The 23072-nt window shown below is 41.2% G+C and overlaps 1 protein-coding gene across 2 annotated transcripts in view; it reads right to left on the minus strand.

Annotated features, from left to right (window-relative positions):
* PTBP3 (polypyrimidine tract binding protein 3) overlaps positions 1-23072 on the minus strand; it is a 106951-nt gene that overhangs the window by 33672 nt on the left and 50207 nt on the right. For both annotated transcript variants that reach the window (XM_045020781.1, XM_045020780.1), the window contains 3 exons: positions 16692-16861; positions 14956-15102; positions 1075-1239 (listed from right to left, as the gene is read on the minus strand). In XM_045020781.1, the coding sequence (XP_044876716.1) occupies positions 1075-1239; positions 14956-15102; positions 16692-16861 (482 nt within the window). The remainder of the gene's footprint in view (positions 1-1074; positions 1240-14955; positions 15103-16691; positions 16862-23072) is intronic.

Raw genomic sequence — 23072 nt, forward strand, 5'->3', positions numbered from 1 at the left:
TGGAGGGTCTCCACGCTACCTGCAGGCCCCACCCCCGCAGCTCCCATTGGCTGCGGTTTCCTGCCAATGGGAGCTGCGGCAGCTGGTGCTTGTGGCAGGATGAGCAAAGCCCCTGCCCCCGCCGCCTAGGAGCTCTAATGACATGGAGCCAGGTAGGAAGCCCCTGCCAGCCCAGCCACATCCCCTTTTCTCCCCCAGTACCAGCTGTGGTCCCGGGCCACCTTCCCAAGATTGCCCACAGGCCCCAGCCCCCACCCCACCCCAAGTTTTAGTCGGGGCAGGTATTTTTAGTACCAGTCATGGACAGGTCACGGGCAATGAATTTTTGTTTAGGGCCCGTGATCTGTCAGTGACTTACTAAAAGTATTTGTAACTAACACATAGCCTTACCTATGACTGATCAGCCTAACCACTCGCCTAGTTTTTAGGCCTCCCAAGCTTACGGTTCCTACACTACAGCCATCATCTCTTTGGTAAAGGACAGAACAGGAATCTCTATTAGTCTTTTCATCATGCATCTTAACATTAACCAGGGGGTTGCTGCTGATAAAGCACTTCCCCTTACCCAGGGGCTAAGTATACAGTTTCTAGAACATACACTTCCTTCAAATCCATATAAATTAGGTTATTTATAGGTAAATATTACAACTAAAATAAAATTATGTCAGTCTGACAGTCGAAAAAATGATGACACCGAATATTTACATAAAGTCTTAGGAGCAACTGTATGCCCAGGTATGAACTATCAAAAAATTGGCAGAAAAAGTAACAATAAAGCATTCCAGTTTTGCTGTTTCTTCCTCAAAATGCTGTTTAGAAGTCCATATCCAAAGAAGCAGGAGGATCAAAAGAAGGCATGGAAGAGTGTCACTAGTAAGAATAAATTTGCCATTTTGAATTAAATCCATTCAAACATGTTTCTATAATAACTGACTACAGTTCGTCTTGAAGTGGCAATCCTCATACAAGTTAAACACCCAAAGTACAATGCTGGGACAAAGCATTACTGGATTTACACTAGAATTATAGATATTATTTAATAACCATTTGTTTCCTCTCCCCACACCTGGTTACCTGATACAGCACTTCCAAAGTGACAGGGTAGAAAAGGTTTTCAACAATAATTCGGAGAACAGAACTTTGACCTGGAAGGAGTCCACCCTCAGTAGCAGGAGCACCTGTAAGGGCTAGGGCTCCAGACTGCACAGCATTCACTGCTTGCAACGCAGCTTGGGTTCTCTGAGAAAGAGGAGGAAGACAAGAGTTAATGTACATAAACAATTCTCACACAAATAAAGTACATAAAAATGATGTTTATCAGTTTAAGTTCTAGAGACTTATACTGTACTTGTATTTAGAAAATATTCACACAGGACTCCAATATGTAACTTTAGGTAAGGAGTACAATCAAGTTATTTGGAGGAAGAACGCCATACAGTACTTGCACACACAATCTGCAGCAACAAAAAAATGGCAGACTACCTTCAATATTCATTGTGTTCCTCACTTTATTTATGATGATGTGTTGGACTAATAAAGCCTCATTTTTACAACTCTATTTTTAAATGAGCGGAAAGCTCCAAAGACCTAGGATAAGACTTTCAACACACCACAGAAGCCAAGCTGTGTCAGTCCTGTCCCAACAAGCAAATAGTGCACTGGACTGGGACTCACTGCACTACCACTCACCTGCTGTATGACCAACTCATTTCACCTCTCTGCCTTAGTTCCACTATCTGTAAAATGGTAATAAGGATACTTACCTTCCTTTGTAAAGCTATTTGAGATCTAAGGATGAGAAGCACTAAATAAAAGCTTATTATGAATATACTATGTTACCGCTACCATTCAGAACCAATAAAGGATAGAACTGGTCTACTGTTGAGCAGTGGGACTCCCCCCACTGCATTTTACTATAATGGTGTATTTTGCAAAAATCATGCATCGTGCAAACACAAATCTAAAACTGTATAAAATTATGTATTTTGATTGTTTTTCCCTTTATTAACGTCTCACATACGGAGGGGAAGTAAGTCTTCTGAAGACAGAACTGTCAGCCAGATTGCTTTAGGTTTGGTTAGAACCATGTGTTCTATTCACAATCACATGTACTTTGGATATACCTGGCCTCAGCCTGCTATTCTGTACCCTTTCACGTTCCTGAGGTATGCTGCAACACGCTCTGTGAGGCAACTTTAAGTAGACTGCAAGCCAGTGGGCCAACTCACCAGCCAGTGCATCAAAATTACTTCCAACAGGATTTCAATCCCTGTTCTTCAGGAATTGATTTATAGTTTGAACTTTTTCAAAAATAAAACTCACGCCCTTTCTCCTGACCTGGAGTCTCCTACAGGAGTGTATCTACTCCCTCTTGGCTTCCCAGGTCATCTGCCTTTCTACTCCCTTCCGCTGGAGCCTTCCTCCACCATACTGACTTCCAGACCTCTCAGCCTGCTCCCTGCAGGGTTGCATACTCAGGCTGTCTGCTTGGAGGCTAAGGAGAGCCCCACTTCTTCCTTACCTCAGTTTGCCCTTTATATCCCACCAGGCCTACTCTCAACTTTCTACCATGTGACTTCTAAGACCCGAAAATGTGAGCTAAGCCCAGCACAGGGCGAAGCTGAGCAACAATTCCCTTAAAAGCCTCATCCTGGGACACTGATACTATGAACTGTGAATGCAGGCATAAGCAGAACTAGTTACTACCAACCCCTCTACCAGATCCTCTAAATTGAAATTCAAAGGCAAGAGATAAGAAACATGAGTGCAGAAAAATTAAATGGCAAAAAGGTTCATTAATGCAGAGTTAAGGATGCCCAGTGATAGTGGGCAAGTTTGGCAAAATTCAAATGTCTGAAAACCAGGAAATACAGAATTAAGGTAAACGTCCACACAATTTTAACAATCTTAATCTAACAATCTTAAAAGCTGGGAACAGCTACTGGAAATTATCTGCATGTGCTCCAGCTGTATTCACTGTGTTAGGTGAGCATGTTAAATGGTGGAGGAGTAAGTTGGAACAGCTTGGAAGAGCTGTGATTGTGAGATGAAGAGGCCTGGGAATTTGTTTAAAGCACATTACAGAGCTGTGACTGTGCTATGAAGAAATCTGGGTCTGAGTCCCCACCATGTGTGTTGTCAAAGGAAAGAGATGTATCTGTACCTACAGGTTCTCAGTCTGCATCATTTCAACACAGAGTTGTGTATGTTGTGTCATAGCAGGACACTGGGGTTTTCTTGCCATGGGTACTGTCAGTAGTAAGGTGGGATATAAAAGCAGACTGTGGATTTAATAGCGATATGGGAAAGGCGAGGTTACTTACGTCATACAGTAAGTGGAGTTCAAGTTATTTGTCCCTATGGCACTTTATTTCAGGTGCATATTTATCCCATGCACCTTTGATAGCAGATTTTTGGCAGCAGTGCCTTTTTGGCCCATTCATGTGCTCTAGGCATCCTCATACCCCAGACTGAGGAGACAGACAGACATGTGGATGAATCACACCTCAGGTCCTACTCCAAAACAGAGAGAATGGAAAGCAGGTAGTGGAGCAGCACCCATAGGGTCAAACATCTCAAAGAACTCCAGTTACTGTACAAGATAAACAACCTCTCCTTTTTCAAATCATGTCCCTTTGGGTGTGCCACTCCAGGTGACTCCCAAGCAGTATTTCCTGAAGAAGGCAGAAGTGTCCGAGAAGATTCTAAGACTGATGGCAGAACTGCAGTGCTGAGAGGCACATCTGCTCTAGAGGCGTATACTGCTACCCCGATAGAACATGGTCCTCAAGAGCCAAAAATCCCTACTGCGTTATAGGTGAAACCCCATTATGTCAGAGTAGCGGCGGCAGGGCTCCAGCAGTGATTTAAACAGCTCCGGGTTCTGGCCGCTTCAGGGAGCCTGGGTCCTTTAAATTGCTGGCCAAGCCCCGCTGCTGCAGCTCTGGGGTAGCGGTGGCAGGACTCCAGCGGTGATTTAAAGGGCCTGGGGCTCCCCACAGCAGCCAGAGCCCTGGGCCCTTTAAAGCGCCACCCGAACCCTGCTGCCAGAGCCCCGGGGTTACCGCGCTATATGCGAACCCATGTTACATCGGGTAGAGGTGTATAATGTTTGGAAACCGTATGAATGGAAGCCTAAATGGCAGCTCTGCAAATTTCTGCAACTGCTACATGTTTTTAACAGTGCCATGAAAGTAGCTTGAGATCCGATAGAATCTGAAGTTGGGGTTGTTCCAAGATCCTCAACCAAAAACATCAAAATTGATGATCAGCAGAGGAAGGCTGGGTAGTAGTGATCAATACAGAAGACGGATTACTTTTCTGATATTTAGATCTCTTCTTGGGTAGCTCAGTAGATCGATGGAAGGTACGGAATTAGACTGGTCAGGATCTCTGAGCCATCTGTGACCTGCTAACTCTTTTGCACAGATGTGTAGATCCCAAGTGAGCAGTGTGGACCTTGAACCCTGAGGGTATGCCAAGGATTAATCAGTAGACAAACTGAAAAGCTTACATATGTCAAAGGGAACGTCCTCTACAGTGGTCTGAACAGTAGCCAAGACCCCTGATGCATGGCAATCGCTATAGAAACAGAGCAAGCTGCAATAACAGCTGCATCCAGCAAAGCCTGTAACAAGGTCCTTGTTAGGAGCTGATCCTTAGTGATGATCGCGTTCCACTGGTCGGTTTTTGATGTTCCAAGCGGACAGATATTCAATAAATTACATTTGCTGTAGTTGATGTGATTACATTTTATTATTAAAGCTTGGTAATTTGCAATCTTGTACTGTAGCATCGTGAAAGAATAGCTCTTGCAATCAAAGACATCTGGGCATTCTTGGTCCTCCATCATAAAATGTTGCCTTGGAATGATATCTGCTGTGCTTGTTGAGAGCATCAACCACCAAAAAGTTAGGAAGAAGGTGTGTAAACAAAAATTTGGAATTTTTCACTGAAACATTTTTTTGTCAGCTTGTTTACATGCAGGTGAGATGGTTACATGAGGTCTCTAAAACAGTTGGCCCTTGAGAAGACCTAGGCTTTTTTGGAAGCAGGTTCTGTCTGAAGAGATCTGGTTCTCCCTTTCCTAGAAGCCCTACTGTGTTCTTGTCCTGCAAAGATCTTCTGGTGAGAGGGTCAACAGGGCAATATGTTCACTTGGAATCCATTGCATGGCGGGAAAGGGGAGTATCTGGCCCAGATCAGAGCCTGTTATGGGTGTTGTATAAGCCAATCTGTCTAAGGGGTCTGGGCCTGGAAAGTGGAAAATCCCCACACAGGGGAACAAAAGCGAGGTGTTAATTTTGAGTCTTAAAAGCCACAGATCTTGAGAGGCTCAGGGAGAACTCAAAATTTAACATCCACTCTTACTGTTCCCACACACACAAGCTTGGGCAGAAGAGAGAGGGGCATGCTTTCATAGCAAAGGGTCTTTTGAACCGCAGGACCAGCTGAGGAAATAACTAGAGTAAAGTGTGATTGGTCTGTGTGACCTTGAAGAAGTGAACTGTAAACCCAGAGCTCTCAACATCTGAATGCTGGGAAAGCGTGTGCTTAAGGTACTGGGGGAGAGGGGAGTCCGCACTAGTCCTGGGGGACCTACAGCAGCTCTCTGTCAGGTCTCATTCCTGTGAAGGATAACAGAAAGCCTGTGCCTAGAAAGCGTGCCAGAAAGACCAAGGAAAGAGGGAGTACTGCAACCGACTCAGACCAACGGAAGCTAAGACCAACGGAAGCTTAAGAACACACAGTTTAAAGTGCCCCACTGTGGTGGTCACAAACATAGCAGCCTGGTGAGTCTCCAGCAGAGGGAGCTTTACCAAGGCTATATGACAGCTACAGGCAGTGAAGAGAGAATCTGAACTAAAATGCCAAGACCTACATCCCTGGACAGGGGAAAAAACAGAACAAATACAAAATGAGACGGAGAGACAAGAGGAGAGAAAAAAAGAATAAACCAAGTGTCTTATCTACCACAATGAAGTGAGTTTATTGTCATCTCATCTCCTAATTCTGTTGCAAATATTAGTGTCATCTGACCAGGCATCATATTTGCCACAGAAAAAGGGTGGAATTGGGACTGAGAAAGACTCTACAACAAAATGTGGTCCATAAGAGAATGTGCCACAGAAGCAATCGCCAGTATGACAATGAGAGAACCACTGGTGTAAATGAAAATTTTTAATTCTGATACTGAACTGTAAGTGTGCCACACAATACGCTTTTCAATTTTCACTTTGATCATCATGAATACACAGCACAACCAGCTGTCTCTAGATGCCACGCAGGAATCATACGAAAGTCTCACAGACATGTACTGCTACCGATCTGTTTACTTTCATACAACTGTAGATTTTCTACTAAATAGGTATACAAGAACACAAGAAAATTCTTCAACATGCTGTGCTCCAGAATGCACAAGCATATGAATTAAAAGATTAATATCTTTGATCCCAATGCTTCTAAAGATACTTTCCATGTAAACCAAGCTTCAATAACTCCTTGACACAGGCAGTTTTGGTATTTTTACTTTTATCAATGCAGTACTCAACATGGAGAATCTGATTCTTATTTTCTGCTAGGAAGTCTATGAGTCCACAATGGAGATGACAATTAGGGAGTTATTAATCCTTAGACCAATATCCTGGGAGAAAGTTCCTGAATTATGACTTCCAAAGTTAATATTAACAGCACAATTAACAGAATTGTGAGAAAGAGGCAATGAGCATCTGAAGTAAAAAATAAACATTGCTTTAAAAATATAAGGAATCTGGAAGATAGTTATTCCACAATGACTGGAGTTTCTGGTTGCCTAATTATGCTGAGGGCATCATGAGGGCAGCTTCATAATCTTGATTAGAATCAGATGCAAGGCTCTGAGATTGCCTTACAATCCTCTGTTGTCCATTTTTTCTCTGATTATCTCATATGCTTACCATGGTGGCAACTTGAAATTCAGTGGAACTGAGGCCTGTGGGTGAGCATGCAACTCCAATCCCATCTTCCTCCATATGATGTTAAGATGTATACATTCAACTTCTTAGTTCAAGACCAGCTCTAGGTCCTCATTCTCACACAGAAGGAGAAAAGTAGTATGGTTTGAAAAAGATTCTTTTAGCAGGCATAGTTATCACCTGTGCTTTTGCCTATTGTGTCAACTGAAAATTTATAATATTAATAGTATGCCATTTAAAAAGTCACGTGCCACTTTAGATTTTAGGGAAGCCATGAACTATCACGCCTTTTGCAAGTTCTTTCATTGCTGTGATGAGGCTAAGACAGAGGGACCTGAGTTCCTAGCATCTGCCCTAGTAGAAGAATGGTAGGAATGTGTAATAAGATCTAATTTTGATGTGAAGGTAAATATTTAATAGACCTATGTCATAAAGTCACCAGAATCCAGGGCTAGCAAGGAAAACTTCAAATAGCTCTATGCAGAACCCACACCCTCACATCTGCTGAGCTGTTTAAGCTGCATTGTCTTCAAATGGCTGTCCTTTGGTAACAAGTTAATACATTAAAGCTTGCAGAATTGGATTTCATGCTGTAAATTGCTAGACAACCCCAATATACTAGATAGGCGAATGATCTCTTGAGGCATGCCTTGGTGATTAAGGGAGCTGGAGGACACAGGCAAAGGTAGAACCCTCTCCCTTTGCAAGGTTTAATTTGTGCAAGAGCATCGGTCCCTGAAAGTCTCCAGAACCCTTCACTTTGCCACTGTATGAGTACAAAGGTCCCAGAAATAGAGATATTAATCCCTAATACTGATCTGAAAGTCCATCACAGAGGCTCAGAGAGCAGATGAATCTCCTAACTGGTCTATCCCTTACATTGTCCCAAAACAGAAATCTATTCCCCGGTCACACTGCCAAACATCTAATGAAGTCTCCAGAAACCTCCCTCCTGGAGAACTATTTTGCCCTCTTTTCCCTCTCAAAGCTGCTGTATCAAAAGTTCTTCCAAAATGAACACAAGAAAATTAGAGCGGAGTTTTTACCTGGTCATTTTTCCAGGTTTTTAAACAAAGTTGCTACCTGATCTGTGGTCACCAGTTTGGTGGTGAAGTTCATGGCACACATTAATGTATCAAATACAGAAAGCTGCATGGGAGCATTTACATGGGATTGATTTGATCCTGTCATTCTAAACTGACTCACTGTGATAGCCTATCCAGGCAGGGAGAAAGCAGAGACAGGTATCTGAAAGGCCATACAAAAGTCTTTCAAAGAGAGCAGCCACAGTCTATCGGGTCTTTATGTAAAAAGAAGTTCAAGGGGGGTGAATGTCTTGGCAAGAGACTCTATTCCTACATTGGAGAGCTTCATGAGATCCTTTGGAAAAAATGCTAGAGTTAAAGAATTGTTTGCTGAGGAGCTGTAAAAGAATAGTACAGGAGAAGCCTGCCCTGAAACATTTCAAAGGTTCCCATGTACAGTTTACAGCTTCTTTTCTCAGACTGGGAAAAACTAGCACACAATTAGCTGACAGAGCTAGCCATCGCCTTTTCTGCTGGCTCCTCTATACAAGCAGGGTAAACTGCTGTTACAGCAGCCTCTGACACTACCCAACTCCGCGTGAGAAGCCACTGCAGAATTTGTCAGCCCCATAGTAAACCATTAATCTACCTTCTAACAGTGGCCAGCGTCAGATGCTTCAGAGGGAACGAACAGCACAGAGCAATTTCAAGTGATCCAACCATTGATGAACCTATCTTCCAGGAACTATCTAATTCTTTTTTAACCCAGTTCTATTTTTGGCCTTCACAACATCCCATGACAACAAATTCCACAGGTTGACTGTGTGTTGTGTGAAGTACGTCCTTTTGCTTGTTTTAAACCTGCCGCCTATTAATTTCATCAAGTGATCCCTAGTTCTTGTGTTAGGTGAAAGGGGTAAAATAACATTTCCCTATTCACTCTCTCCATCCCATCCATGATTTTATAGACTTCTATCATCTCTTCCCTTAGTTGTCTCTTTTCTAAGCTGAATAAACCCATTAAGTTGCAGCGCTGGAAAGCCTCCACCAGTGCTGCAACTCAAGTGTAGCCATACCCCCAGTCTTTTAAATCTTTCCTCATATGGAAGCTGTTCTATACCTCTAAGCATTTTTGTTGCCCTTCTCTGTACCTTTTCCAATTGTAAAAAGCTTTTTTTTAGATGGGGTGACCAGAACTCCATACAGTATTCAAGGTTTGGGAATATTGTGGCTTTATATAGTGGCATTATATTTTCTATTTTATTATCTCTTTCCTAATGGTTCCTAACTTTAACAACATTTTTTTTCTTTTTTTTCCTACTGCTGCACACTGAGTGGATGTTTTCAGGGAACTATCCACAAAGACTACAAGATCTCTTTCTTGAGTGGTAACAGTTCATATAGACCCCAGACTTCTGTATGTACAGTTAAGAACTTTTTTCAATGTACATTCCTTTGCACTGAATTTCATCTGCCATTTTGTTGGCCAGTCATCCAGTTTAATTAGATTCCTTTGTAACTTTTCAAAGTCAGCTCTGGACTTAATTAGTAATTTTGTATCATCTGCAAATTTTGCCACCTCACTGAACATCTCTTTTCCCAGATAATTTATGAATATGTTGACCAGCACTGGTCCCAGTACAGATACTTGGGGGACCCTGCTACTTAACTCTCTTGATTGTGAGCACTGACCATTTATTCCTATGTTCTGTTTCCTATCGTTTACACAGTTACTGATCCAGGAGAGGACCTTCGCTCTTATCCCATGATTGCTTCGTTTCAGGGTGGATTAAAAAAATTGTTTTTAAAAACCCAAACAAACCAAAAAAAAAGTTTTTATTTAAATTAAGATGTTTTTGATAAAATGCTTTTTGAGGGAAAAACCTATCTAAAGATAATGTATCTTAATGAAAACTATAGCTCAAAGATATCTCATCATGGAATAGGGATTATAAATTCTAATTCTATAGTATGACACAATATAGTCATGTAATGTTTAAGAAAAGTTTTGTAAATGAGTTCCAATAGTTCACGGATTAGGGACCCATTCTTATGGGGCTCCAGGGGCTTCTGTATAGATTATTTAGGTTAATCTTAGAAGATACCAGAGATGCTTAGTTTTGCAGTTCTCAAACTGTGGATGTGTGTCACCAGAGGTAACATGCTTGTTAACAGCAAAAATGTTTTTAAATAAACAAACAGACCTCAACCCTATCATCCCTCTGCAAATTTGTGTACATAGAGTCAATCCCCTACCTCTCTCTGAAAGTGCAAAGTTTCAAAAAGTTCAATGAATAGAAGATTGTTGGGGGCGGAATAGATCTGGACAAGGAGAAGAAGTCTGGAGATAAATGTAAGAACGGAGGGACAGGCAGTAGAAACAAAAGTGAAACTGTTTGAGCAGCATATTTCAGAAGTCTTGAAGTCTTTCTGAGTGTAGCCTTCATTGATTTGAAATCTACCATACCATTCTCTCACTAGAAGGGAAAACCTATAATGGCAGCACACCGGAAAAAGAGACCCAGTTTTGGAATATTTTAATGAAGTTCCTTTACCTGTGGGTAAGACAGGCATGTGTGCAAAATGCAAACAGTGCAACAAAGAAATGCAAGGCCGGGTTGCCCAAATGAAACATCATGAGAAGTACCCACCTGCTGAAGTGAAAAAACAGATTGACAGAGCCAGAAGAGTACCCAGAAGCCACCTACTACAGGACAGGCCTAAAAAAGAAAATAACAGAACACCACTAGCCATCATCTACAGCCCCCAACTAAAACCTCTCCAGCGCATCATCAAAGATTTACAACCTATCCTTAAAGATGATCCCTCACTCTCACAGATCTTGGGAGACAGGCCAGTCCTTGCTTATAGACAGCCTCCCAACCTGAAGCAAATACTCACCAGCAACCGCACACCATACAACATAAACACTAACCCAGGAACCTATCCTTGCAATAAAGCCCGATGCCAGCTCTGTCCACATATCCATTCAAGTGACACCATCACAGGACCTAATCACATCAGACACACCATCAGGGGCTCGTACACCTGCACATCTACCAACGTGATATATGCCATCATGTGCCAGCAATGCCCCTCTGCCGTGTACATTGGCCAAACCGGACAGTCTCTACGCAAAAGAATAAATGGACACAAATCTGACATCAGGAATCATAACATTCAAAAACCAGTGGGAGAACACTTCAACCTTCCTAACCACTCAGTGACAGACTTGAAGGTGGCAATTTTGCAACAAAAAAACTTCAAAAACAGACTCCAAAGAGAGACTGCTGAACTTGAATTAATATGCAAACTAGATACCATTAACTGTGGTCTAAATAAAGACTGGGAATGGTTGGGTCATTACACCAATTGAATCTATTTCCCTATGTTAAGTTCTCCTCACACCTTCTATGGGCCATCTTAATTATCACTTCAAAAAGTTTTTTTTCCTCCTGCTAACGATAGCTCATCTCAATTGATTAGACTCTGCCTGTTGGTATGCATACTTCCACCTTTTCATGTTCTCTGTATGTATAAATATCTCCTGTCTGTGTGTTCCATTCTATGCATCCGAAGAAGTGAGCTTTAGCTCACGAAAGCTCATGCTACAATAAATTTGTTAGTCTTTAAGGTGCCACAAGTACTCCTGTTTTTTTTTTTGCGGATACAGACTAACACGGCTGCTACTCTGAAACCTATCATGAGAAGTGTTCCTTCTCAGGAGGAAACTGCCTTGAAGATAATGAAAAGAACATGTCTGAACATGCAGGATCTTCAGATTGGTAAACTTTTTTATTTCATACTTCTTTCTTAAGGACCGCCTGTCTTCCTTCTGGACTATTCTTGAATTCTCATGTTTGCACAAAACATATAGCTGTTACTCTATGGTACTATCGCTTTAGATGCAGTTGTGATAAAAAATAAATAGCTGAAATAGGCAGATCTTCCTTTTACTATTTCACCTTTAAAGTAGTACTGAGTGTCAGTGAATGCAATGAGTAATACTAAATGAGTAGTATGGTAATAATTAAATAACTGCATTGACTTATTTTGTTTAGGAGAATCCATCCTTAACGTATAGGATTCTGAAGGCTCTCCACCTTCAAGATCACCATCATTTACTATAGTTTCAGAGTTATCTCCCAATGATAGTGTTTCAGTCACATCATGTATGTCACATAGCCACAATGTATCACCTGTAGCAAAAATGAAAAAAAAAACCTCCATCATCCAGAAACAACCATAGATAAGTTCGTGATAAAGAACCAGCAGATTACAAAAAGAGGTAATTGATGAAAAAAATGCCCAGTTTGTTTATGCAACAAACTCTCCTTTCGGTATGATTGAGAACCCACACTTCATTAACATGGTTCAGTCATTAAGACCAGGATACAGTCCACACAACAGAGCAGATGTTGCAGGCAAATTGCTGGATAAAGTGTTTGAAAGAGAAATTGACCAGTGTGCAAAAGGTCTAGAGAGTAAAATTGTTAACCTGAGTCTTGATAGGTGGAGTAAAGTCCACAATGATCCTGTTGTATGTGCTTGTGTGACAACAGAAGAAGGGAATGTCTTCCTTATAGAAACAATTGATACATCAGGAAATGCGCACACAGCAGAATACTTCATATGGCCTCTATATTTTTATGGCCTCCATATTTTTGTGCCCTCCATGCAGAAAAACACAAAAGAAATTGGGGGCAAGGGACACGCGTCTCTTTCCTGGCTGCCTAGGCTGTTCCAGTTTGGGGGAGGGGGACTGGGTGGGCGTGCCTGCGGGGGAGACATCGATTGCCATCAGGGGGCAGGGCTGGCCAACAAGTGAGAGAAACTCTGTCCCTCTCGTGTCATATTGTGGCTTGAGGGGCGTGGACGAGGATAGGTCTTTTTGTTATGCAGCGGGAAGGCTCTGTCCCTGAGGCAGAAATGTAGAAGTCTGCCTTCCTAGTAAAATGTCTAACTTCTTGAGAATTGAAAACACACTTACCATACTTACTCGTTCATAAGCCGAATATTTTTGGTTAAAAAGTGACGCATCAAAGAGTGAGGGTTGGCTTATAAATGGGTCTACACCAAAATTTGATGATTTTAAACTCTATGGAATCATTGAATTGAATATCTAATACAGGATTGGCAACCTTTGGCACACGGCCCTGGTGGGCCGAGCCAGTTTGTTTACCTGCCACGTCCACAGGTTCGGCCGATCGCGGCTCCCAGTGGCCGCAGTTCGCCGCTCCAGGCCAACGAGGATGGCGGAAAGCAGCACGGGCCGAGGGATGTGCTGGCCACCACTTCCCGCTGTCCCCATTGGCCTGGAGCGGCGAAATGCGGCCAGAGGGAGCCGCGATCGGCCGAACCTGTGGACGAGGCAGGTAAACATACCGGCCTGGCCCACGAGGATGCTTACCCTAGCAGACCGTGTGCCAAAGGTTGCCGATCCCTGATCTAATACATTGTCATTTTGTTTACCTGGAGCATCTGCAGGCATGGAGCCCCTCAGCTCCCTGTGGCTGCGGTTCACTGTTCCCAGCCAATGGGAACTGCGGGAAGGGGCACATTGGCTGGGAACGGCGAACCACAGCCACAGGGAGCTGAGGGGCTCCATGCCTGCTGATGCTGCAAGTAAACGAAACGTCCCAACCCACCAGCGGCTTACCCTGACGGTCTGGAAGCCAAAGTTTTTCAACCTCTGAAATATAGGGTCGGCTTATGAAAGGGTCATACAGTTTTTGCTATTTTTACCTATCCATTTTGGGGGGGTGGGCTTATAAATGAACTGGATAATGAACAAGTATATAGGGTAAATAAATTAGTATCATGTTACTGAACATTAATTGTTTTTAAGTTAAAGAAAATAGATTTTGTTAAAAAAACACCCACATTTTGTTAATGTTGCTGGTTAATTGATCTCATTCTCTGGAGACAAATGTAGTAGCTTGTCTGCATAGTAACATTGTTAATGACATATTACTAGTTAACTGTTCCCATTCTCAGTCAATTCACCCAGGAACATTAAATCTGTAAAGTGTGAAGGCCCCTACATTGCTGGAGTGATGTAAAGCATTATAAATGACACTAAGGGAATCAGCTAAGAAGATCTATGTGTTTTCTCACTTTTTTCCTGTGCTAAAGTGGCACAAGTCTTTGTGGGCAAATAAAACAATTACCAAGCAGTCGATAAAATGTCAAGACAATCAGAACCAATCACTTCTCAAAGTACCCAGCCCAGGTCTAGGACAATGATTAGCAAAACTGTATGACTCTTGTGAAATTCCACTTTTTTTTTTTTTTGCGCGCGCTGTTCAGTGTTCTGTAATGTAATTTAAATGAAAATCCAGGATTGTAACTGGAATGCAGGGTATTAGTTACCAAGTATTTGTAATTTAACTTTCATGTGTTTAGGAAATGCTGAATAGTTAGTGACTTTTTTCTGTTTTGTAGTTTAAACAACTTACCAAAACAATTGAAACTGATGTGATTATATTGCATTATTTTAACACAAAATTTGCAGAATTTTAAAAATGTTGGCACAGAATTTAATTGTTTGGCACAGAATACCCCCAGGAGTATCTTGTCCACATACTTGTTGACTCAGCCATAGAATTGTAATAATTTGTGAGGCATGATTTCCCTTTACAAAAGCTGTGTTGACTCTTCAAACATTTTATCTATGTGTCTATAAATTTTGTTCTTTACTACAGTTTCACCCAGTTTCCCTGGTCCTGAAGTTAAGCTCGCTGGCCTGTAATTGCCTTTTTGTATATAAAGAGCTTTTAATGTGCAGTACCAATGTACAGACATGGAAGATGACAAGCCCCTGCCTAAGAGAGCTTACACTCTAATTTATTATTGGATGGAGTAATATCCTATCAAAGCTGACTACTCATTTTACACTGACAGAAAGCAGTTAATTAATTTAATGTTCACGAATGTACACTTGTATTCATTTTTTAAAATGGAAGTATTATACTTACAGCCTGATTAGGCAGATTGTCAGTCTTCAGTTCTCTGTGATTGGAATACTGAATATAAACAGGCTGACTGCGGAGGTGAGGTGTAACAGGAGTGTAGTAGTTCACCATTGTAACAGCAGCTTCTTCGGAAGCCATTTCCAAGAAAGCCTAAAATCAACAGAAATATTGCAATTTTCAATTTTTTTTGTTTGCATAACCGACTGAAGAAATCATTTATCCAACAAATCCACCTTATCTGAAAAACTGATGTGAACTAAAAGTACAGATGTGATTTGCTCAATATTTAAAAACAAAATACTATTTACAATTTATATTTTTCAAAATACTTTTGAGACTTGCAATTACTTTAGAGTTAACCTCAAATCCTTTTAAAATCTGTACTACAGTAATAGAGCCCACAACCAGATCAGGTTTCCATAGAGGCACTAAAAATATGACGTATGGAATGCTCTCAACACACAATGGAAGACATAAAATTTCCACTATCACTTTTTAGGTCCAAAATTCAGAATTGCTGTCCATTTCACATTTAGGGTTTTTTGTTTTGTTTTGACTTAACATAATGCTCTATGTTCACTATGCTAATGTCTTCATACCTACCGCAGAACTTCATTAGGACCTGTCCTTGTGCCTTTTGTCAGTCTACAAGTACATTTCTGTATCACTATTTTGCAAGAATTTGTTAGTTATTTTGTATATAATATTAAACTTTGTAAAATCAAGTATGTTGAAAAAACAGTCTTACTTTACCCACTTAGTAAATCTGTAGGCTCCACATCATGGTGGTTGTGACATAAAATGGATGCATCACATCAACCAAGAGAGTAATACACTGATGGTTGGGGACACCTATATTCCCACTGTCTTGCAAGCACAAACATGTGGCAGGGATAGTTATATTGAACTTTAGTGACTACAGCATCCTGGTAACGAGTTTGATACATTCCTGGAACCCGGTGCCGTTCCCAACTACCCAATCATCCAAACATGAGAATATACACCTCTACCCCGATAGAACGCTGTCCTCCGGAGCAAAAAAAAAAAATCTTACCACGTTATAGGTGAAACTGTTATATTGAACTTGCTTTGATCCGCCGGATTGCGCAGCCCCACCCGTACGGAGCACTGCTTTACCGAACTGTATCCGAATTTGTGTTATATCGGGTTGCGTTATATCAGAGTAGAGGTGTATGTACTCAGTTAACCAGTACTGATGGTGCACAAACTGGAAGCTGGTTAGTGTCAAATGACAACACCAAAACAAATGCCTAAACCACTGGGCTTTATTTAAAAAAATAAAATAAAGATTTCACTGTTTATTCAGGGTAAAGCTTATGTTTACTTAAGTTTTTCTTTAAATAAAAAATAAAATATAGGTAACCATAGTTCTCTGTCCTCAGCAGGATGTCTGAGAATAGCTGTCAGCATCAGTACTCTTGTACAAGACAGACAAAAAGCTTTACTCAGCATGCTGAACAGTAAGTAATAGGATTATTCTATTTCATCTCTTCCAATAATATAAAGAATGGCATATTATGTTGGGTATTTACACAGATTTTATGATCAATACCATTGCATCATTTAAAAATGTTTTACAACTCATGTGCTAAAGTCTTGAATAATCTATAAAATAATAATTGGCTCTACAATATTTCAGCCAAATTGCAATATCTAAGAGGTAAACTTGTATAGAAGTAGCGTTCTCTTGTATTTTACTCATGCAAATAACTACATACCTGGCTTTTTCCTTTTAACATCAAGAGATTGGTTACTTTGCCAAAAGGGAGACCTAATGAAATGACCTCTGCTTCAGTGACATCATTTGGAATTTTACGAAGATGAAGGACACGAGAAGGGGAGCAGGGAGATCTGTCTCCTTTAAATTTCTTGTTGTCATTCCCATTAGCTAGAATATTCGAGAAAGAACAATTACTACAAAATGCATAATTCTGAAAAAGTAGTCAGATGGTTTCCTTTACTAGTATTAAAGGTGATCATCAATAGTTATCAATATTAAAAGAGACTCAATCTATAATCTACTCAATTAAAAACATCAAAAGTACTTAAAAATACAACATCTGCTCACGATTTCCTCTGCAAACTTCTGTGGTTTTAGAGCCACAGGCCATGGACCCTCTCCCCCAAGTCCCTCTTCAAGGTCCATGTGTACCATGTCATGTACAAGAAGTTAACCAACTAATCATACATTGAAAGGCAGTTGGAGATGATAAATAAAAATTTACTCTGTGTTCTACTCTTATCCATCACCTTTTTTCTGTTGCTTATATTCCTTGATTGTAAAATCATTATGGTAGGGAGGGGGTCTAGTGTGACTAAAGCAACTAGTTAAACTGTGGGTACGAATATAAACAAACAAATTCTCACCCATATTCTTGGTTAAAAAAACAGGAAACTGACTATACAGAAAGTGTGGTCAAATGCACCTATAAATAAGAAACACTTTATTATCTAATCTTGTGTTACAAGTAGATAAAATTTCAGAAGAGTGATTTGTAAGTTGGCAGTTTCCATCTAAGTGACACACAGGTTAGAAAGCTCTTATCAGAAACCTCAGGATGTCTGTTGTGAATAGCTGGCAAAGTGCATTTTTTGTGCTTTTAATTCTATCCTGTTGCATAATAAGGAACCAGACTCTACCACATTGTAATCTGAAGGAAGAAGCTGTAACTACAAAACTTTTTTTCCCCATATTGTCACTGTCACAGTTGAGGGCAACTGTACCTATATTCCTTTCCATGGTCTAACAAGGGCACCTACTTTTAGGCTTTTGGTTCCCAGCTGTCCCCTCTCTTGAGCAGAGATTCTCCAGGCAAATCACCTGACACAGGTTGTCCCAAAAGTTCATTCTTGTTTGGCACACTGCTCAATACAGTCCCTCTGAAGCTGATAACATTTCCCAGGGTTCACATTATATTCCCCCCCTAGAGAGGTTACATACAATCACAGCCTACAGTAATACATAACCTTAGTATTTAGTACAATGGACTCCAAAAATATTTAAATTTAATTCAGTAAGGTTTTTCAAGGTTATGGTAACTGGAGTTCAAGATGTTTTGTCCACAAGGATCCCACTGCAGGTGTGCACAAGCCTGAAATATTTTAACCACCAGTATCTGTTGGAGCTGTGTATGCACCTTGCACACTTCTGCGCCCTCCTCCCCATCAAGGCTATTAAGGGCGAAGCAGACACCATTCAGTTCTTTTACCAATACAGAAATTCAGGTAAGAACTCCATGTCAATGAATAAGGAACGAGAGTCATGGGATCCACATGAACAAAGGCATTTTGAAAAAATTTGTTACTGTAAAGGAAGTAGACTCTGAGAAATCATCCAGAGGGATCCAATTGTAGGTGTATAACTAGCAATTACCTCCCAAGTAGGTGGGTGATAGGACTCCCATCTAAATAACTACTGTAGGACAGTCCTTCCAAACTGGGATTATGATATAGAAATTGACACAATAGAGTAGGGATTGGTAAATATAAGAACTGAACTTCAAGTGGCCATACTACAGAACTCAGAAATAGGGATCCCCCTCAAAAGCAAGCTACAAATGTCAAAGTCCTAGTACAGCGTACCCTAACTTGAGGGGGAAAGACGGTTATTTAATGAGCAAGAAATCTTAATGTAGTTTAACTCATTTAGACTCTGAGGAAACAGCCTGCTCTTTAGACTTACCCAAAGCCACAAAGTTTGGATGATAGGTTAAATAGCTTTGCTGTAGCAAGATAAAAGGACATAGTCTTAAGAAAGTCTAGAGTGTGGAGTTTAGCCTCCACAGGAGATTTAAAAGCTTTAGAGGGTGGAAAACAGTAAGTATATAAATTGAATCATATGAAAATACAAAACCATTTTTGGTAACCATTTTGGATATGGCTTGAATGCAACCCTGTCCTTATGAAAAACATAGTACAGAAGGCTTGCCATCAACGTCTGAATTTCACTGACCCTGTGAGCCAAGGGAATAGCTACCAAAAATGCTATTTTAACGAAGGGGTGATATAGTGAACATATCATGGGTTCAAACAGAGGGTCCATTAAAGATAGGAGTACAACAATCAAGTCCCAGGCAGGGAATGGTTCTAAATAGTGGAAATGTATGAATCATGGCCCTTTAAAAATCTAAATACTGTTGTGTGGAAAAATATAGTATGACCTCAGGATCAACTGAGGCAAAGCATTCTCACCTCTACTCAATCCATACAATGTAAAGGGGCATTATTGGACTCCATATACCACAAAAAAGTTCTCAATGAACCACTGATTTCTCACATGTAAGTTCATCCAAAAACCTAACAGAGTTTGCCTCAGTCCATTGGGCAGCTTGTAGTTACATGACATATGCAAAATTACATCTTTGGCTTCTTTAGGACAGGTAAGTTTATCAACCAAATACAGTCTGAACTTACTGGTAGAAATTCTTCAGAGAATGCTGTTCTCTCCACTTTGGTGTACAGATCCTCAGAATGGGGTCCACCTCCAACTGGCCATCTGTAGCCACTATCTTAAATTCATTTTTGGTCTCTGTAGAAGCTTGTCCCATTGCAAGCCAACAAGGATTGATAGATGGCAATATTAACCTGCAAACTGACAGAGGAGTAAACTTTCCTTAATGGAAGATCTATCTTCTTCATCTCCTTATGTATGGGTGTAGATTTAGGGAGTCCAGGCATCTTAGACTTCATGAGTTGCAGTCACAATCAAAAGATCCAAAGACCAGGTGGGTAAAAAAAGTACTCAACCTCTTGGGGTTGGGTGGGGGGGTTACTCAGTACCTGCAATTTGCCAATATAGATGTTTGAGACCTATGCAGTGGTCTGCCACAGGACCATGACAGGCTCAAGAATGCCCTCAATAGGCATGGCTAAATGAACCTGGGATATAGGTGTCTGAACTGTCATTTATTAGACTTCTTCCGCATGACCTCTCGGGGAAGCTAAAGTGTCCACCACTCTTTTAAGGTGGTCCTGGAAGGCCCTGAAATAGTCGATTGTAGATTTATTAAAATGGAGTCACAGCTTCCACTGTCCATATCATTGTCAACATCAGTTGAATAGATTAAGTCCACAAATTCTTCCACAAGGCCATCTTTCTCACTCTTCACTCCGAAGGTGCTCTGAATGGGATGGCTGAGCATCCCTAGAAAATTCTTTAAGAGGAGGCAACTTTAGTCTATATCTTGATGCAGCTGAATAAGGAGCAGAGAAAAGATGTTGACGGTTCCACAGAGACCAAGGGGGTCAGGACTGTGCCCCATATCAGAAGTGCACATGGTACCACAAAGGCAGAAACGGTTCAAGTCTTGCAGGTCCAGGATAGGTCGCAAACCGCCCTTGGCCTTTGGGATTAAAAAAGTAGCTGGAATAGACCCTTGTTCTCGTACTCTGGAGAAACGACCTCCACCGCACCTAGCTGCAGTAAACCCTCTACCTCCTGAGTGAGGAAACTTCCAAGAGAAGGGTCCCTGAAGAGGGACGGGGAGGGGTAGTGGGAAGGAGGAGTAGAAAGTAACTGAAGGGTATGACCCCGTGCCACCGTACTGAGGACCCATCGGTCCGATGTTACAGATGCCCACGCAGGGAGGAAAGGAGAAAGGTGGTTGGCGAAAATAGGGGATGGAGGATTTGGGAACAGTCCAGTAGGTCACCCTTGGGCATACCCTCAAAGTGAGAAATTGCCCGCCTGCTTATTGCGGGTCAAGCTCGACTGACAGGCCTGTGAAGGCTGTTGGCTAGGATGCCGCTTGTAGTTCCTGGATTTCTTATGGGGAGGCTCCTGGTGAGGGTGGCTCCTCTGGTCCTGACGCTGCTGTGGCTTGAACCGCTTACACAGCACTAGTGCATGTGGTGAGTGCACGTGGTGAGTGCACACACCTAAGTTGAATGGACATGCGCAAGCACTCAAAGAACTACTAGTTCTAACATCTTGAAGGACAGTGACCAGAAACAATCAGTTCAGTTCACTAACTACAGATAATACTTCCTTTGTTTAATGAGTCTTAAATGCAAAACATGTTTTGATAACTTTTTTCCTTCATGAATCCAGCACATTCAAGGTAGTTTTATTTAACTAATAAACATTTTTAAAATGCTGGTTTTGTGCATTTTTAATTGATTTCCACTTTCAATTGCAGCTTGATACATGACAAGTGAAAAATTAATCTAGGTAAATAAGAAATGTGTCATTCACTATTTTCTAATGTAATAAAAAGTAAAAAAATTAAGAATCTAAGTGTATGTTACAATTTATTTAAGCTATTACATAGTATATCCTCCAACCAGAATCTCCACCAAATTAAGTGTAAATGCTACATAGAGTTGCCTATCAAATTATTTTAATGGTTACTAACCAATAAGAATAAACCATTTTTTTAGGAAAATAACTAAAAACTACATATGAAAAACAAGATTAAAATGATTATTTAAATGAAGGTTTCCTGCTTGCTGATAGAAATCAGTACACCCTACAAAGGAAGCGACATCCAGAAAAAGAGACACTTGTTCTGAAGTGATAATCAGGTCGGCAGGAAATGTAAAAGTAGCCTCACTGGATTAAAAAGATGGTATCTTTGTCAACTATATTATGACCAATGGTGCCTGTTATCCAATATATGTTAGGTTTAATATACACTACATCAATAGACATTATGTGCATAATAAGTGTTGGGAAGTTATGTTAACTGAATGCATTATGCCTGTCCCACAGTTCTGTTTATCCACGTCAAGCATCTCACAACACTTTGCAAAGATGAAGTCAGCTTTGGCATTAGAAAATAGGAAACTCGTCAAAGCAAAGACTCATGAAAACCATTGTACAGAGTACAGTTAGGGAGCACTGTCACGGCTCATCAGCACTTCAAATGTAGTACTCAGAACAAAATATGGGAAAGAACAGGACAAAGCCAGGACAAAACTGGTAAAAAACTAGTGGGTTAAGCAGTTTTGTAACTTGTAAAAATCATATTACTAGGCAGGGCCAGCTCCAGGGTTTTTGCCGCCCCAAGCAGCAAAAAGGGGAGGGTGGGGGGGAGGAAGAAGGGGAGAGCCGCGATCGGTGGCAGCTCCACCACGCCGCTTTCTTCTTCGGTGGCAATTCGGTGGCAGGTCCTTCTCTCCGAGAGAGGCTGAGGGACCCGCCGCCAAATTGCCGAAGAGCCCGACTTGCCGCCCCTGCCCCTTGACCGCCCCAAGCACCTGCTTGCTGAGCTGGTGCCTGGAGCTGGCCCTGCTACTAGGTGAAATGCATACTGTCGAAGCATACCTTCTGTGAAAGGTGAACATGCTGCAAGAATTCACTTCACTGAAGAGAGTTATGTACATCTCCTTTTCATATTGTACTGATTTGTCTTTAGACAATATATTAGGTTAAGTTTGGTTATTTGATCATTTGACATTCATTCTTAAAAATGTTCAAGAGGAGTCAAACAATTGGTACTGGTATATTAACTAAAAGGCGTAGCCAAAGTCTTAGAGGTCTTATCAGGGTGCAATACTGATGATTGTGTGGTACATGGCACTCATGCTAATTGTGCAGATCAATCGATGTTGGTTACCAAAGATAGAGGATGCAGTACTGCAGCTGAAGAACGTGATTCTGGGAGTCTATTAAGACTCATGGTACCAATGTGATTTCAAAGAAGCCTGCTTAGACAAGTCAGCACTTTTAGCCTTCTCACTCATTATCAGCAATGGTACCAGTGTTAAGCCTCATCTGGAGATCTTTGCTTCCTCCTGCCTGGGGCAGCAGGAGTCAGACTGACTGACAACTAAGGAAGACTGATGGAAAGCTCATTGTGCTTGATAGAAGCATGAGATCACAGAGTCAGACAATCTCTTAGAGCCCCAGAGTCAGAGACATATGCATTGTCTTTTACACCAAATATTACTTCAAAGGGACATCACGAGCCCTGTGTGTGCACTGTGCTTACAAAAAGAATCACAACTGGCACTTAGTAGGTATACAAGACTTCCCTATACAAAATGCATATTTTGTATGTGCAACATTGGCAGGCATAGCTCTCTCCTAGAAAACAGCAGATTTTAAAGCCTGGAGACCTGCTCACCACTATTGGATCTTATTCCTTGGTACTGAGGAA

This window comes from Mauremys mutica, chromosome 6 (genome assembly GCF_020497125.1).
Source record: "Mauremys mutica isolate MM-2020 ecotype Southern chromosome 6, ASM2049712v1, whole genome shotgun sequence".
NCBI classification, from domain to species: domain Eukaryota; kingdom Metazoa; phylum Chordata; order Testudines; family Geoemydidae; genus Mauremys; species Mauremys mutica.